Below are 18,907 nucleotides of genomic sequence, written 5' to 3'. Positions count from 1 at the left end.
CTCGCGATACCACAAGATCACATATAACACGAAAATCCATCTTGTCAGGCTTCATGTAATGCGTTTATGTCTGAACTACCAGCTTACTGAACCAATCAGCTACGGGCGTGGTTGAGGTGTGTGCGACGGCTGCAACTGTTCATTCAAAACAACAATGACAAACGTGATAGACAGTCGGCTTATCCAATCACATGCCAGGTATTTTTTTGAAAGTGCCTGCCCTTTCTCAAACAGTTTTCAATGACAGCTTCTCAGATGGTTCTGATTGATGGTTCGAACCGTCTGCCGCGTCAGGTTAGTTTTAAAGCACAGTGGGAATATAATACATGTTTGTTTTTTCACGTGAAACAGGCAGGCACAGTGAACTGCAGAGTGTGTTTACCCCTATGACCAAAAGAAGCATTCATCCCATCATGTTGCTTTATAGGTCAGAGGACTCCTTTTCTTAATCTGCAGGGTCTTTAGACCGTGGTGGAAACACAGACAACAATGGGCTCAAAGAATTCTAGTTCCTTAAAAATAGTTCTGGGGACTTGAAAGAGCCCAGAACCTTGGGTCAAAACGCGGCTTATTATCCACAAGTGCTTGCAAAATATATGAGGGCCATTCCCTTCAGCTGAGTATACTTAATGCAGCTCAGGTTACCATGGCTTCAACAACTGCATTTCTGTCAGGATACTCGCATCATGGTTTTACTATTGCAAAAATAACATGCATTTGAGTGTCTTCTCCCAGCTGAAATATATGAATTCTTATTGATTTTAAATAGGTGCTGAATGCAACATGGTTGGTCATGGAATGGAAGTGTGCAGTATGAAAAAGACTTGAAAAGGACTTCCATCTGTCACTGGCTCCTTTCCAACACATCTTACAAAGGAAGCATCTAAAGCAATGTGACGTACATTCAGTCTAATCCAAATTTCAATGTATTTTGAAAGAATGTATCTAATAACTGTTTTGGATATTCTCCACAAACTGTGAGCACTGACGTGCTGGTGTTCTATTTTACAAACCATTTCGGAGACATAATCAGACTAATTGGTGCAACTGATTAATAAACTCTTCAAACAGAAAGATTGAAACAGCAAATGCATCTTAAAGTTCCCAAATAGAGTCAGAAAGTCAAAGAATTATGTTCCTATGTTGTATTCCTCCTGTGGAAGTTGAGTTGAATCTTACCAACTAACAACTGAATTGAGCAGTAGTACTGCTATCTTTCCTACCCAGAATGTAATGTTATTGACCCCACCTCAGTGGATGTGTTACCTTGGTGCTCTGATGTGATGCAGATCAAATCACTGACTGTTGTCTCATGAGTGTGTTTTAAGATGTGACATCTGACTCCCGGAAGGGGTGGGGCCTTTGACTTGTAGGTGATGTCAGAGAGCAGCGAACATGAGTTTCCAATCACATTGCTCAGCTTCTCCCACTGGTCAATGTCCTTACAGAGCACAAACACACAATACACAAGAACAAACATACACATTTGAGCAAAGAACATGCTGTACAAACGCTCATACATATGCATAAAAACATCTCTCACAAACACAAATAAACAAAGGTACAACAAGAATTACTACGCAAACCCAGTGTTTCCCATACATACAGTAGGTTCTACATGGGCGTCCCGCCCAGGTACATTGAGATCTGCCTAGATTGATAAAATCTGAATTACATTTAAATAAAGTATGACAACAAGACTATCAATATTGGATCTATGAGTATGGATTTATTGTACACAAGGCCCCGAAAAGAAGCACGAGTTCCAGACTGGACAGAATAGCTTTTGTAAGGGCTACGATCTCCTCGGGGACAGCACAGCATCGGACCAGCACAGCTGTTATCTTTCAGAGGACAAAGACAGTAAGGAGCCACCCGATTAGGTTATTAAATCATTAATAAACTGCACATTTTGTTATCGTATATGACAAGATGACAGATGTGCAGACATACTGATAAAATTGCTACTAGCTTAACTAATTTTTTTGGGATTTAAATGATTAAACCAAGGCCTAAAAACTTACATTTTTTAAGAAAGTGACTAGTGTGAAACCATATGCAGCCTAATATTAGACAGTACTACACAGAATGAAAAGACAAAGACCATGTTAATAAAAGCTTTTCTAAAGTAGGCCTACTATTTTACCAAACCCTGCAGAGCAGCACAAAGCAGAATCCCTACAATTAAGCGGGACAGTGAAGTGTTCTCACGTATGTTTGTGGGTGATGGACTGTATAAAAAAGTGCGATCAAAAAAAGAGAGCGAGCGGCAAACAAGCACAACGTGATTGAGATGTCAACTCTGTTACCCAGTTTTTCCTTACAACACTTTACTCTAAATAGCAAGGCTTGCTATGTGTTTATAACTTGAATTTGAATAACGGGATTGAGGTTATAAAAGCATTATTTCACAAGGAGACGAGCCTACCCAAAGATTGGAGAAAAAAAAATGGCTAATGGAAATTGACCTTTTCGGATTTAAGCAGAATTTGTTCTTCTTTTCTCTTAATGTATCAGGAGCAGAAACTCACAGCGATGAGAAAACAACATGTACAATAAACAATGAATAAAACATATTGTATGTAAACAATATTACATGACTTTGAACATATTGATGAAAGAATGATAATGTTGTGGACTCACCTCTCTCCTAAATGGATCGATTAAGGCCACCACCGCTGGGTATTTGCTGATGAGGGTTTGGTATAAATCAACTAATTCATCTGGAGACTTCAAAACTCCTGTTGCAATTTCATACTTTCCTTTAGACTGAGAGGAAGAGAAGCAGAAACCAAATGTCATTCTCTTCGCTGCGTGTTGTCTCTATCAGCTGGGCCTATACTGTATTTACATGTGAACTGACCTCTTCAGCTGTATGCATATAAAATTGATTTAAAAGACGACACCTACACAATGACTCAAAAACAGGGGCGATTCTAGGATCAAAACTTTAGGGGTGCCTGGAACCCTTTTAACGTACATTTTTTAAACGTCATTCTACTGTGCTAACTGTGCATTTTCATCATTTACATCATTTAGGACCATCATGGTAAGGGAAACATGGAATTATGTAACTAGAAAGACACCAACATGTTTAAGAAAACTTACTTTAATGCTGAGCCACAGGGCTATTACTACAAAGGTCAGGTGGTATTACAAATTAAGTTGGATATTTATCCATGGAAAAGCAGACATTTCCAAAATGCAGTATCAATAACTTTTTGCAATTTTGGCTGACAAGAACTATTTTCTTAGCCTGGTCCTACCAGACTCTCATACATTTAATTTGTACAGAGAGTCTGGCCATTCTCCATTGACAAGTGTTAACTTCCTTGAAGTACTCTGTTGAAGTTGAAAAATATTGGATCTGCCCAGAGTCACTCTGGATCTGCCACAACCAATCGCTAACGTTTGGTCGTGAGGTATGTCATGCGCATGTGCAACAAGAGGGGGAGACCGACAACAACTATTGGCTTATATTTACCATTAGCATCAGCCTTAGCCAACTCCTTCACCACTAACGGAGCGAGCTGGAAAATCGAACTTTTCCCAAACCCCGTGGGGAGTAGTGCTACAACATCATGGCCACCAACACAACTCAGCAAAGATTGTTCTTGCTCGGGCTTTAACTTCTGGATATTCGGACCGAATGGCTTCGCTCGCATCTTTCTAGCCCACGTCCTCAACGTCATCATTCTCAGCCACTCCCTCTGTTCGCTGATTGGACCGCCAAATAGTTGGCCGGAGAAAACCCGCGAATATACCGCAAACTAAGACCGAGTACTGAAGGGAAATGAAAATTGAGCCAGGCTACAACTTTCTGAAAATGGCTCAGAATTTTTTTCTGAATGATCTCAGCACTAGCTTCTGGGTTTAGTTTCACAATGCTGGGATTTTCCTAGAGCAGAACTCCTTAGCTCACAACAGATTAACAGTTTTTTTGTAGAAATAATTTTTTAGGGTTGCCAAAATCAAGTTAAGGGCTAAAATTGCCACTGCTGCAAATACCTTGGGTCACATAAAGCCAGCAACTACCTTTCGTCAACTTACATAGTCCATTAGCTCAGGGGCAGCACAGTGTACTGCTAAATGGATCTCTGTTCCCAGTGCCAGTCCAAAGTTAGCGCAGGCTTCAGTGATCAGATCTAGAGGCTGCTCGGGCCGCTCGTAGTTCACAGCCAGCACTCCACTGTCACACAGCATTGCCTGGGTGGCCTTGGTGCAAAGATAAAGTTTGCCTTGTCAACAACCTCTATGTATTGTGCTTAGCTGATGCAGCATGTGAATGACAATAGATAAGAATTCATAGGTTTGAATGAGACGGTTGTCATTGCAAGATTATTAGAAGTGTGTGCACTCACCTTCTTCACTGTTCATGTTATGAATGTTAGGGCTACGGGTCAGTGAACAATGCAGGAGACAACTCTGTGTATATACAGTACAAATGCTGCATGAAGGAAAAGTATTGAATGCTTTAATAAGCATTTCAACATACCTCCAGGCCTGCATACCTGAGTTAATTTGAAGACTACCCATGAGAATGACATTTTTTTTTCCTTTTTTCAATGTAACATTTAGGAAAGCTCAGTAACAGAAAAACCTTGAATCCTGCCTTCACCGTTTACATTATGTGCTCTCATAAAACCTGTTTGAACTCAGGTCCTATGCTTACAGTGAATAAATTGTAATGTCCCTCACCCCGGCTTTTGTTGAAGCGTTCACTATACGCATCATCTCCTTCTGTAACTCAAAGGTCATTGTGATGATCTGTTGAAAAAGTTCACAGTTCAGTGCGTTTAACAAACGCTACAGGGAAAATGGAAAAAAGAACTGAGGTGCCTTAGCTTACCTAAGAAAAAAATTTGCACAAAGGACACTAACTTTATACAGTGAACATATCTAGACCAACTACCAACAGATGTAACAGAAAGACACAAAGATGCTTGAAGAGCGGTGAGTACTTGTTTGACTCTTTGTCCAGCTTTGGGGATCAGGATGACTTCCTCCAGTAAACTCAATTTTCCAGGAGAAATCTTCCCACAGCTCAGCAAGGTAACCAAAGAGACAGGGATGTGAAACTGTGTCGGAACCTGAAAACAATTGTTAAAGACATTTTTACATGTTCCTCCCAGTGTAGTGTTTTTGTGAATATACTGTATGTGTTTGTACGGGTTTGGTCTAACCTCTCTGTTCTTCAGAGCTGCTATGTATTTGTAGAGAGGGATACCCTGTGTTTTTGCCCCAGTTTTGGCTACAGCCAGAGACACTGAGCCAATGGCCAAGCTCCCAGGCAAAACTGGTTCTGGTGGATCTGCTGGAGGAAATGACTTTTCTGCGGTGTTGCTCTTTTTGCCTGTGATGTAAGCAAATACAAACAGTTACAAACTAAGACACAGACGTTGATGTGACAAAAGGAGTATAAATGCACATTTTGGGCTTTTTAGGTGATGCCCTTTATAGAGCAACTTAAATAAGCTACAAAAAATAAGACAACATAAGACTCCTACACAGGGAAACTGTCACAGCAGCAAAATAAAGTGTAAGAACAAATGCGTAGTATATATCCTACAATCCATCATCAGCTATTAAAGGTCCCATGGCATGAAAATTTCACTTTATGAGGTTTTTTTAATTTAATATGAGTTCCCCCAGCCTGCCTATGGTCCCCAATTGGCTTGAAATGGTGATAGGTGTTAACCGAGCCCTGGGTATCCTGCTCTGCCTTTGAGAAAATGAAAGCTCAGATGAGCTGTTCTGGAATCTTGCTTGTTATGAGGTCATAACAAGCGAGGTTACCTCCCCTTTCTCTGCTTTGCCCACCCAGAGAATTTGGCCAACCCATGAGAGAGAGACATCATGTCTTTCAAACGAGAAAAGTGGCAGTTGGTCAAGGCCACACCCCCACTCTCCACCTTGCCCCGCCCTCTCTCCTCCTCAGTAGCTACAGACACAGAAATGGCACGTTCTGAGGAAAGCTCATTGTGGGACTGGCTCTAGTGGCTGTAATTCTGCACCAAGGCTGAATTTCGGGAAAGAGACTTCAGATACAGTATTAGGGGACCACTAAGGTCTATATAAAAGAGACTTCAGATACAGTATTAGGGGACCACTAAGGTCTATATAAAAGCATCCAAAGAGCACCATGTCATGGGACCTTTAAAGCAATAGCTCACGACAGGCCGTGGTATGTTGTGAATATATCACAGCTAAAGGATTTATGAAAAAAGTCCCCTGAAATAAATAAATACGAACGTATGAAATTAAATAATTAGATAAAAATAAAACCTATTTATTTATTTAACTACATTGACTCATATATATATATATATATATATATATATATATATATATATATATATATATATATATATATATATATATATATATATATATATATACACACACTGTATATATAACATCCTGAAATAAATAAATTACATACATATAGCGTCATTTATTTATTTCAGGATGTATTTCATAGGAATATTTATTTATTTATGTATTTATTCATTTATTTATTATTGAATAAAATGGAAGAGTTGACGTCGTTCATCAATCAACACAACCTAAATGTCAACATGACAACTTGGACCATAAAATGTGTTTGTATTGTCTCTCTTCCATGACATACACTTTAATGATTATTGGATCTTCAAGCACAAAATATAAATTTGGAATATGCAAACTTAGAATTTTCTATTTCCTCATTTGGAGAATAAAAGTGGTGCAGTGTTGTTCTGGTGTGCTCTGGCAGTCCTACACACCTGGATAGATAGTTCTTGAAGAAAATCTATTCATCCTTTCAACTCAATCTATCAGCATTGAGGAGCTGGCTGCTGGAAAAATACATTATTCATGCTCAAACTTTCCTTAGTTCTTTGGATTTTTTGCTAAAGTCTATGAAGGTATTGTATTTGCTATAATAGGAATCTCATGTTGTATGAAACCCAACATTATGTGGTAACTAGTCTATATCCTTGACATTCCACTTCCGGGAAACTACTTTTAAACGTACACATGTTCCACCAAAACAAGTTCCTTCCAAGTAGGGCTGCATGATATGAGGAAAACATCTAATTGCGATTATTTTGACTGATATTGCGATTGCAATATGATTCACGATATTGAAGGGAATGATCATATTTGTATCACTATTCTCATTTTCATTGACTAATATTAAATCTTAAAAAATTAAAATGATTATAAAAGACTTTTGCGAGGTTCTGTACCAAACAATTATTTTTTTCTTTAGTCTGTAGGAAAGGATTTGTAGGCCAGGACATCTCTGCAAAACCACAACACTTCATTCAGAATGGTTTGACACATATTTTGCCTTTAACAAATATTGCGCCCCCCTGCAATTTGGATATTGCATTAGTCCATATTGCGATTTCAATAAAATTGTTACTTCCGAGGCTATTTTGCAGCGGCTTTTCCCAATGCTTAGCACCGCCGATACTTAGCACAGTCGATTCTGATTGGTTTAAAGAAATACCAATAAACCAGAGCACGTTTTCCTCCCAGCCCCGTGTGTGGACTAGCCAGACCTTCCTCTGCAGCGCTGTGGAGGAAGGTCTGGCAATGCGAGACTAAATTACTGTTGAAACATGTCCGGTTATGTAGTATTTGGTTCAGAAGCCTTTAAAAGTGCTGCTATATTCTATTAGTGTGCACTGCTAACTATAGTAGCTGAATGCTAACGCCAGGGAAACCTGTAATCTTGGCTGTCAATGTTGTTAATTGCTCCCCAATTTCGGGTGACATTGCTGCTAAAACGTGTCCGGTTGTGTCATATTTGGTTTATAAGCCTTTATTGGTGTTTTTAAAAGTTACAAAGTCCTGCTGTATACTCAGTTGAAGCCGGACCCCGACTGTAGGGAGACAACAGGAGCAAGATGCGGACTGCTGACCAATCAGAGCAGACTAGGCTTTCTCGGGAGGGGGGGCTTAAAGAGACATGCGCTCCAACAGAGCATCTCATACAGAGGGTGAATACAGGAGCAGCAGCCATGGGCAGTAAGAGAAAAATAAAGTGTTTTTTGAACATTAAAGCATGTAAACATGTTCTAGTAAAACACAAAATACAAGTATGAACCTGAAAATGCTACATAATAGATCACCTTTAAGCAATACTGTTGCACGACTAGTTGCTACCCTACCTTTATCAACACTCTTCTTGTCTTTAGTCTGTGCAGGTAGTGGAGAAGACAAAATCACCTCAGCCTCGCTGGGTGAACGACTCTCCTCCTTCTGCTTGTTCTGGATGTCTTTCTCCTCCAGGTAGTGGGCCATGAAGAAATTGCTACCCAATTACAGAACACAAAATTACAACAAGCTCTAAAGGAAGGCTGATCTGTAAATCAGATTTTTCATGGGGGGATAAGAAATAAGACACCAAATGTTAAGTGTGTAAGTACTGAGCTCTAAAATATTTGTGGCACCTAATACATGTCAACACAGGAGATCTGGTCTCAAGTCAACCTCACTTAACAAGGAGATGCCACAAGGTTCTGTGCTGGGTCCATTATTATTTAAAATCTACATAAAAAAATAGTATTGCTCTAGCACAGACTTAATATATCAATTTTTATGCTGATAACACATTATTGTATGCATATTGATCTTCTCCAACTCAAGCCATGTCTACAGTCTGCCTTTAACATACCACCGACATCTCTGCATAATCTCAAACCTGTACTGAATGCCGATCGAACAAAATGTGTTTTACTCTCAAGAACCCATAATCCTGAATAAGCCTGAAGTGCTGCAAAGCGCAAGGCAAATGATTAAGATGTGCCCTACTATTAATGACAATAGGCTTTTTCTTATTCCTCATCTTCCGAAGGATTTTGGCTGACTTCTCGTCTCACAGCATTGCCAAGACATAGGTACAAAAAAGAAATCATTACGTGCGGAATGATCGGGAATGGTTTGCTATGACTTTTCTCAAAGATTCGCCTAGCCATTTCATGAAAATCGCATAAAAAGGCTAAACATTTCCTCATACACAATGAAGGGAAATCGACGCAAACAGAGCAAAAAACAACACCCCTCTTGAGGGCCATACTGTTTCGCTATACTTTAGCATAAAGTTACAGAAAGGCATGATAAAAACTCCTATGTATGACTTTAACTTAGGTTTTCGCCATGAATAATTTCTCCTACGTAGTGTCGTACAAACGACTAAAATTTTGACTTCTTTATTAGGCTGTTTTGAGGGCGAGAAATCCGTGCTGAAGCACTTTGTGCATGATAGAAAGGGAATTAAAAAGTCGGCCAAATGCAGCAACAAAAGGTTTTACCTTCTTAGTTAACAACAAATGTCTACTGTATAAAACATATTTGAACTGTGTATAGCGCCAACTTGGGTTAAATTAATATTTTTATATATTATTATTATAATATAGAACAATATTTGTGTGGAATCCGATGACGTCATTCACATGAATAATAATTAGCCATGGAGGATCGCTGGTTCACCAAAATTGAGTCTATAAAAATCTGCTTACTAAAAAAGTTAGACATATCAGACAACTTTTTTTCAGCATGTTTGTAGTAATTGCTATTTGTGCTATGTAACACAGATGCAGCTGATGACAGCAGACTGAAATATCGGTTCGCTACATGTTTATGCCTGTTGAACAGGTGTAGGCTAATGGCTTGTTTTTTCCAAGGGGGTAAGCTTCGCTTCAGAACTCGAACCTCCTATGGCGCCATTTTGATCCTACAAAGTGATCACCTCCCGTTAGCATCCCATTGACTCCCATTCATTTTGACGTCACTTTGACAGCGAATAACTTTACATCTGAAGAGTTTAAAGACTCTATTTGTCCATTGTTTATTTCTAAAGAAACACGACAATGTATAAAAGGCTCCATTACCTTGTATCTCACGTTATGGCTCCGTAGCAGACGTTTTTATAAAAATAGGCTAACGATTGTGTCATAACCACGCGACTTATTGTCACACAGTAGAGGAATTACCGTATAGTACAGGAGAAGCTCACAGGCAGTTTCAACTTACATGAGCTGTTTAGGTTTAATTACTAATGTTAACTATCATTTTAGTTAGCAATAATTAGCCTGTGCCTATGTTATCTCCTTACATATACCTACGCTCTCCATCTCTGCAAGATTGGGAATGATTGAGATTTCTCTCGGCACAGCTACCAGAAGACTTCACACTTTCAGACAGGTTGCTCACGTCACATCTACGTTGTCTCTCTCAGTTGGAGGCTGCGTCAATTACAATTCTTCTAATATCCTTCACTGGTCTCCGTCCAGAGCAACGGGCTCTGTTGGTCCATTTTATATATGTCAATGGTTTTTTCTCATGTTTTTCTTCTTCTTTTGGCTTACCGGCAGGCTAGATGCCTTGCGGCACATTGCTGCCTCGGACAGGTCAGTTTATATTTCAAGAAGGTTAATCCTGTTGCAGAGATAAAATACATGAATAAAATACATGACTGCTACTATCTCAAATTGATGCTTACAGTTTCTCCTACTATTCATGTCCAAAACCTTAGTTAGTCAAGCTGATTATTGGATGCCAACCAACTGCCCAACAGACTGCCATAGAAACTTATTTATAGAGGAAAACAGACAATGTCAGTTTTCTAACCTGTTCTATCTCTCATATATTTAACATCACAACAGTGCCTGAATTGGACCAAAAACGGTGCTGGTACCCTAATTCAGCAGTTGCATGACATGATCATCACACACGTCTTGGATATATTTATACTTATACACATATCGTGGTATTATATCACTTCAAATGTGTTTGCGCTTTGCATTTCATTACATACATTAGGGGGTTGATATTAAAGTGATGGTTCGGAGTAATTTACCCTAGGGTCCTTTGCACCATGACCTCGAGCCAAACACCCCCCCCAGAAGCTTTTTTCACATGGGTCTAACACTGGGCGAGTTAGCGTAGAGTAGCATTAGCCGCTGAGTAGCTTAGCGCGGGGCTAATGGACCCACGTTTGTATCTCTTAAATGACCCCACTAATAATGCCCGAAATGATACCAAAGGTCTACACTAGTATATATAGGTTATGCTCTCATAAAACGATGGATTGTAAAGTTTGTAAGTACACCAGAAGTTTATGAACACTTGCCTGCTCTCTTCTACTAGCTGCTGCTGCTGCTACCTGCAGTTAGTTACGAGTGCTTAGGGGGCCGCGGTCTATAAATTACTAACCGAAAAAGATAAAACAAAAATATGTATTAATTTAATGATTAAATAAGGTAATGTCTCCAAACTTACCTCAATTATTACTTGTCTCCTGCTAGTTATATTACAGCACTTACTTTAAAAAATAAGTTAAATTAAAAAATATTTTTGTTGCATCTCTTTTCGGTGTTGTAATTTGTAGATGTCCCTAAGCACTCGTCTCACAGCAGCAACAACAACAGCAGAGAGCAGAAGCCAGCAGGCAAGTGTTATTTACATAAACTTCTGGTGTACTTACAAACTTTCCAATCCATCGTTTTATGAAAGCATAACCTATATATACTAGTGTAGACCTTTGGTATCATTTCGGCATTATTAGTGGGGTCATTTAAGAGATACAAACGTGTCCATTAGCCCCGCCAATTATTCAGCGGCCAATTACTCTACGCTTAATCCCCGCAATGTTAGACCCAGGTGAAAAAAGCTTCTGGGGGGGTGTTTGGCTCGAGGTCATGGTGCAAAGGACTCTAGGGTGAATTACTCCGAACCATCACTTTAACTTTTGGAAGGAATGAAGGAAGAGCAATCGAGCACAGATCGATAGAGTTCAGTGGCACAGGATGAGCACTAAAGATGCCAGACTGTTGTGCTGCTTATGTATGACGACCTGCAATCGGAGCTCCGGCGGCGGCAGGAGGCGGAGAGTTCCGCGGCCTACGGCAGCGTCTCTTCCCCCAGGCAGGAACACAGCTTCGCCTCGCTGCTGCGCCGGTCCCCGCTGATCCAGATGGGACCAGCCAAAGACAGAGTGGTGATCGGGAGGATCTTCCACGTAGTCCAGGACGACCTGTACGTAGATTTCGGCTGGAAGTTCCACTGCGTTTACCGCCGCCAGCCGGCGGACGGAGAGAAGCTACAGCGGGGTAGCAGAGTCCATCTGCGGCTGCAGGATCTGGAGCTCAATGCCCGCTTCCTGGGAGCCAAAACCGACACCACGCTGCTGGAAGCCCAACATACGTACTGCTGGGCCCGCTGGAGGGAAGGGAAGCCCCGGAGAACCTGGACTGAGCAGAGCAGACTGTCGCAGCTTGCTGAAGTTTAAATCACAGTTTTCCTAAAGGGAGTCTGGTGGTACTCGGACTGTGGACAACGAAACATGACTTTAAGTCTCGTCAAATAAATAAATACATGCAGAAATAAATGAATAAATAGCGGAGGAGTGAGCCTGGGCATTTCTGATGGACTCAGATCTGTGAACTGATTATAATAAATATTCTTTGTATTAACACATTCATTAGTCTCTTTGTTTTGTTTGTTACTGCACATGATGATGAAGCTACACTTTTAAATCACAAACAAAACTAACTTTAATATTTATATAAATGCTCTAGGAAGGAGACTAACGATCAGATATTACAGTTAAAATAGACTCAAATACTAATTTACTATTTTGTGTTTTAATGTGGAAACATCTTGTATAAACTCAGGGAACTGGCTCTTACATCATATTGTATTGCAGGCTTGCTGATGTACAAAGTAAACCAATACAATTCAAATGTTTAAATTAATTAACATGTATTTTCAAATATGGATAGTCACACCATTTTGCATGCAGTAGGCTAGGCTAAGGTAAGTAGCGATAGTTCATTTTAAGTTTACTTAAGTGGAAGAATGTGACTAATAAACCTAGGCCTACTAGCACTAGGCATTACATTTTGAACATGAAGTAGATTATATTATCTATGAGTCTCTGGGTCAAGGCGAGGCAAGCACTTCTTCCTTGTTTCATGGCGGTACTGTGATCCAAAAGGTAGGTGCTGATTGGCCGAAGAGGAGTCCTGTGTATCTGCGCCACTGAACTCTATCGATCCTTCATCCTTCAACTAACTTGAATCTGAATTGTGAGAACTGAATGTTATATAAGATATATAGAGAGGATCAAATTTTATTGGACTTCAGTTCAAAACGAATAAATTCAATTATAAATTATACTATTCAGATTCAGTTTTTCAATGCAATGATTCAAATTAAACAATACAATTTCAAATTATGTGATTCAAATTCAGTTTTATAGTAGTAGTAATATTAGTAGTAGTAATAGTATAGTTTTATTTGATTAAAGTTCAATGTGGTGTACTACAATATATATATATATATATATATATATATATATATATATATATATATATATATATATATATATATATATATATATATATATATATATATATATATATATATATATATATATATATATATATATATATATATATATATATAGAGCATGGTCCACCCTAACCATACTGATGATGCCAAGTAACTCAGTAGGCTCTTCTGTTGGGTCATGAGACATAATGCAAAATAAAACACAATGAGGAGGTCAGTGCATCATGATGATATGACAGGCTGTGACAATAGGCAAACAAGTGCAAAGCATTAACCTCACCATGACCCCATTACAGGAGGTTAATACACTGTAAACTATATGTGACCTTATTGGATCCTCATTTATTCACGTTTGTTTACATGTTTTAGGATTAAGGCTATTGAATTGCAGAATAAAGCTATAATGCGTAGTTTCTGTCTCACACTTGAGGAATTCTAAATCATGACAACAACACATGTGGCTTCCCTGATCGCGCACCACCCTTCCCCCACACAGGACACAGAGGATTAAAAAAACAAAATGGACTCTTCAGAAGAGGTCATTATCGTCACACAAGTTTCCGTAAAAAACTAAAAAATTATCCGCTTTTAACTTTTTCTTTCAACCAATCACAATCGTCTTGGGCGGTGCTAAGCACCGAGCGGAGCCATGGTGCCTCTGCTAAATAGCCTCAGTAAGGAACTTGTTTTGGTGGAACATGAACGTTCAAAAGTAGTTTTAGTCGTGTAACAGAAAACTCAGATTGGACAGCTAGCTGTCTGGATTTACCCTGCAGAGATCTGAGGAGCAGTTAACCATAGTCCTCACAAATCCACCAGAGGTTAGAAAGCCAACACAGAGACAGAGGAAGGGGACGGACATCCGGCCAAAAATGTGGGACATCCGGCGGAACTTCCAGCGGCACCGGAGCTATCCTGTAGATGAAACGTTGTCTATATATACAAATGTGAGAGTAACAACTGACCTTTATAAAAGACACAAAACACGTCTAAATGCAAACGGAAATGATGTCCACCGGAGGTTAGAACGCCGACACAAAGAAAGAGGAATGTGACGGACATCCAGCCAAAAAGAGTGACATCTGGGGGAGTTTCCGGCAGAACGAGAGCGATCCCGAAAGTGGAAAGTTGTGGATATAGACTAGAAAAGGAATGGCCTTTCTATTAATTTTATTTGTATGGGTGTGACACTGCTATGCTCAGGAATGGAAACTCAAAGTTTCATCCTGGAACAGTCCTGGAACCAATCAGTAAACCACAAACACATGAAATTCGACCATTTTTAGAAGTAATTTGTTTCTACCTGAATGCATTGTTGTCACAATAAAAAAGCTTCTCAGCAGCATTTATTACAAAACACACAAAAATGTTCCACTGAAACTGAATTATTTAAGTCTAGTACCTTTTGAAAGCAGGCTGACCACCATAATTGAATGTGGTGCAAACTGCCCTAGATAAATAGAATTTTACAATAAAGTATGGCTGAATATGAAGTGTACAATAATTATTATGACAAAAAACAGCACAAAACTCTCCATTTGATTAGTGGAGTATCTGGAAATGGATGATCAATTCAATATCTCTCCAGATACAAAACCCTCCACAGTAATTTGAAAAACATTTGAACACTACCTGAGTATATGGTCAACATCTGATTGGTCACAGGGGTTTTGGCCCTTCAGCATGTTGTTAAGAGGTTCATTGATCCACTGGGCAGCAGTCATCACATGGTCAGCCATCTCCTGACACTTTGCTTTCCAGTCCAGCGATGTCTCCTTAGGACCAAAGTGGCTGGAGATGGCAGCTGAGGACATGCTCTAAACAACCCAAGACAGGGAAAAACTTATTTTACCTAGCACCTAGCACCAGACTACATCTCACCTTCCTTGTTCATAAAAGAACAAGGAAGGCCCCTCAGATCCTCCAACTCTTCTCTTTTAGCTGTTCCACAAAGCAGAATAAAAACGTATGGTGATGCTGCGCTTAGCTACTATGCACTGAGATGCCTGAGGATCTGAGAGGAGCTGGAAATATAAATACCTTTCAACGGAGACTAAAAACCTACTTCTTCAGTCTGACTTTCATGTTGTGTATTCAAATTATAATTTTTTTGTTTAAGTGTTTATATTTATATTATAACTTCTATGGTTTTAGTGTTTTATACGTTTATATGAATATATATATATATATATATATATATATATATATATATATATATATATATATATATACACACACATATATTATGACAGTTATTGTTGTTCATCAAGAAAATGCAATTTCCCCACATATTTTGTGTCTCTTTATGGGATTTTATCTCTCTCTATTGTGGTTTTGTTTTTAGTTTCTTTGTAGTCGGTTTGTGTCTTTTTGTGGTAGTTCTGCGACTCTTTTTGACATCATTTTGGACTATTACTATCACCATATTTGTGTCTAAAACATTGGAAAAGCTAGAACAGATAATAAATAAATAACACTCAAAAAGCTTAAAGACAAAACTTGCTAAAGAAGTCCATGTACAGTCAATAGATCTGAGAAAAGTCTTTTAGTTTCATCCATTCGGCTTAGGTGTTGCCTAAAACGGCTCAGGTGCTGCACCTAAACTTTATAATAAAACCCAAAAATGACTATTTTCGAAATTGAAATCCAAGAGAAATACTATATTCTCTCTTTGGACAATCTGCTTAAAACGGGCAATACATTAGGGAGGATTAAATCAAATTTCAGCATCAAACGCATTATTTGTAGATTTTTACCATCATTTAGTTTATCTTTGACAGTTTACAATGGAGCATTACAGGAACATTTGGGAGGTAAATGAGCAGTCATGTAACAAAGGACATAAGTTGCAGGTTCATATTGAGTGTACTTTTTATGGTTGGCCACAAGATGACTGAACTGATAAGATTTATACATAAAACTCTATCTTCAAAAGCAGCATGTCAATGATAAGCTGCTCCATCATATCACCTGCAATTGTTATGGAGGATCTACTTGTCCTTTGATTCTATTAATATCATGCAACTGAGCAAACTACATGTCTCCCTCACAGTTAAAACTTCCTTTAAATAAACTCACATAAATCATAAGCTCTTATCATAGGTTCAGAATCTGCAGTAAAATTTCCTTATGCTAAGGTTCCTTGTCTTCCAACATCAAACTGCATTGCAAAAATCTCAGTGTCATGCTGATGACGAGCTTAATTCAATCTTTGTGTGATTTCTTTTGTCCAATCCTGCTTCTTACATCTGTGACATTTAAAAGAAATTTAATCCTTTTATGTTTTAACTACAAAGCAAAACTGTAACCAATGCTTTTATTACATCTGAATTAGATCCCTGCAGCTCTCTATATTCCTGTTCAGAATACTTACAAGATCCAATAGAAGAATGCATATAACCCATCTCTACATTGGTTGCCTGCGTGTTTTAGATTAGGTTTCAGGATTAATGCTGATCAACTTTAAGGTATACATATGGGATTTGTTACTGACTATATCTGTATTTCTATATCTCACTAGCTCCTTATCTTTGTTTAAATAAACCTCACCTATAAACGCTTTATTTTAAAATAGCTTTCTCTGAAATGATTTTAATGCTGTGCTTTTATGTTGTTTTTAATCTTATTTATATATATTTTAATACACTAAACCATGCATATGTTAAATAGACAGGGTCAGAGGACAGAGGGTGCCATATGGTCTGCAGATTGTAAAGCCTCTTGAGGCAAAATTGTGATTTGTGATATAGGGCTATAGCATTAAAATTGACTTGACTAAGTTATTATAATTATTATTATTATATGATCTAGCTTTGGCACTGAAGAAGTGGCCTCTGCCTCCTTACAATGAGGTTATAGCACTAAGTAATACTGTTGAGTAAAAGCGTTTATACATGCCAATTGGCTGGACCCTAGTTGTGTGTCCTTGTGACCCTAGCGTGACCTGGGTTCATGGTGTCATATCTCATCTTTCTGGCTCATGTGATACTGTAAAAACTGAAATGGCAAGGGTCAAGGGTCATGGTCTGTTTTGTGATTGCTACCGTCTTTGCTCGCATCTTGCCTCCAGCTGCCTCTTCACATCAGAGTTTGAAGAGGCCCCCTTGCTGTCATTTCAAACCATCAGCAAATCACTAATGAATCACATCGCCTTTGTTAAACCTTTATTTGTTCAATCTTCACGCTTAATGCATATTCTGAGCTGAATATCCAGAATCTGCCACATGAGCGATCGTCAGCCATTGTCCAAGAAGAACAGTTGATCTGTTGAAATTATATTGCACCAGTGCTGATGTTCACAAGGAAAGGCCAGAAAGGCTAAATGTAAATCATGAGTTTTACCTTTTCCTTGTTGCAGACGATGCAGAAGACCTCTGCCTCAATGGCTAGCTGTCCTCTTGCATCATAAACCTCCCTTCCCTTCAGTCTGCTGATCCTTGGTGGTGCACATAGGTTTTTAAAGTAATTTGCCTGGAGTGACAGGTAATGGTTAAAGAAATGAGGTACATTTAAAGCCAGAGTGTCTGGTTTTAAGATTCACAAGAGATATTTATTATTTCCCTCCTCATTCACAAAGGATGTAGCCTAACACACACACACACACACACACACACACACACACACACACACACACACACACACACACACACACACACACACACACACACACACACACACACACACACACACACACACACACACACACACACACACACACACACACACACACACACACACACACACACACACAGTAGTAACTCTGTTTTTCTAGACCTATCATTATTTTTCATGTGCAATGTTAAAATATGTTTAAAGCCTACATCTGAAACTAAATGCTGCAGGGTGTGTTGCATTTGAAGCAAACAGCCCAAAACAACGTTTGAATGTCCTTCAAAAAAATTAAGTATAGTGTTACAAGAGGTAAAACATTTGAATGAAATGAGATTTCTTTTCAATTTTTCTCAAAATTCTGAACCATTAAAGGTCCCATGACATGGTGCTCTTTAGATGTTTTTATATAGGCCTTAGTGGTCCCCTAATACTGTATCTGAAGTCTCTTTTATATAGGCCTTAGTGGTCCCCTAATACTGTATCTGAAGTCTCTGGTCCCCTAATACTGTATCTGAAGTCTCTTTTATATAGACCTTAGTGGCCCTATACTGTACTGCCTTTATATAATTAGTGGTCCCCTAATACTGTATCTGAAGTCTCTTTTATATAGACCTTAGTGGTCCCCTAATACTGTATCTGAAGTCTCTTTTATATAGACCTTAGTGGTCCCCTAATACTGTATCTGAAGTCTCTTTTATATAGACCTTAGTGGTCCCCTAATACTGTATCTGAAGTCTCTTTTATATAGACCTTAGTGGTCCCCTAATACTGTATCTGAAGTCTCTTTTATATAGACCTTAGTAGTCCCCTAATACTGTATCTGAAGTCTCTTTTATATAGACCTTAGTGGTCCCCTAATACTGTATCTGAAGTCTCTTTATATAGACCTTAGTGGTCCCCTAATACTGTACTGAAGTCTCTTTTATAAATTAGTCCCCTAATACTGTATCTG

The 18,907-nt window shown here is 38.8% G+C and overlaps 1 protein-coding gene across 2 annotated transcripts in view; it reads right to left on the bottom strand.

Moving 5' to 3' along the window:
- The window catches only part of eno4 (enolase 4), a 38,896-nt gene that overhangs the window by 9,492 nt on the left and 10,497 nt on the right, over nucleotides 1-18,907 (bottom strand). For both annotated transcript variants that reach the window (XM_039782993.1, XM_039782994.1), the window contains exons 2-10: nucleotides 17,686-17,814; nucleotides 14,977-15,161; nucleotides 8,160-8,302; nucleotides 5,184-5,353; nucleotides 4,962-5,090; nucleotides 4,699-4,767; nucleotides 4,051-4,215; nucleotides 2,644-2,769; nucleotides 1,267-1,441 (exon numbers count right to left, since the gene is read on the bottom strand). In XM_039782993.1, the coding sequence (XP_039638927.1) occupies nucleotides 1,267-1,441; nucleotides 2,644-2,769; nucleotides 4,051-4,215; nucleotides 4,699-4,767; nucleotides 4,962-5,090; nucleotides 5,184-5,353; nucleotides 8,160-8,302; nucleotides 14,977-15,161; nucleotides 17,686-17,814 (1,291 nt within the window). The remainder of the gene's footprint in view (nucleotides 1-1,266; nucleotides 1,442-2,643; nucleotides 2,770-4,050; nucleotides 4,216-4,698; nucleotides 4,768-4,961; nucleotides 5,091-5,183; nucleotides 5,354-8,159; nucleotides 8,303-14,976; nucleotides 15,162-17,685; nucleotides 17,815-18,907) is intronic.

This window comes from Perca fluviatilis, chromosome 19 (genome assembly GCF_010015445.1).
Source record: "Perca fluviatilis chromosome 19, GENO_Pfluv_1.0, whole genome shotgun sequence".
Taxonomy (NCBI): domain Eukaryota; kingdom Metazoa; phylum Chordata; class Actinopteri; order Perciformes; family Percidae; genus Perca; species Perca fluviatilis.
The sequence above is the reverse complement of the archived record's forward strand: the minus strand, read 5'-3'. Positions and strand labels throughout refer to the sequence as shown.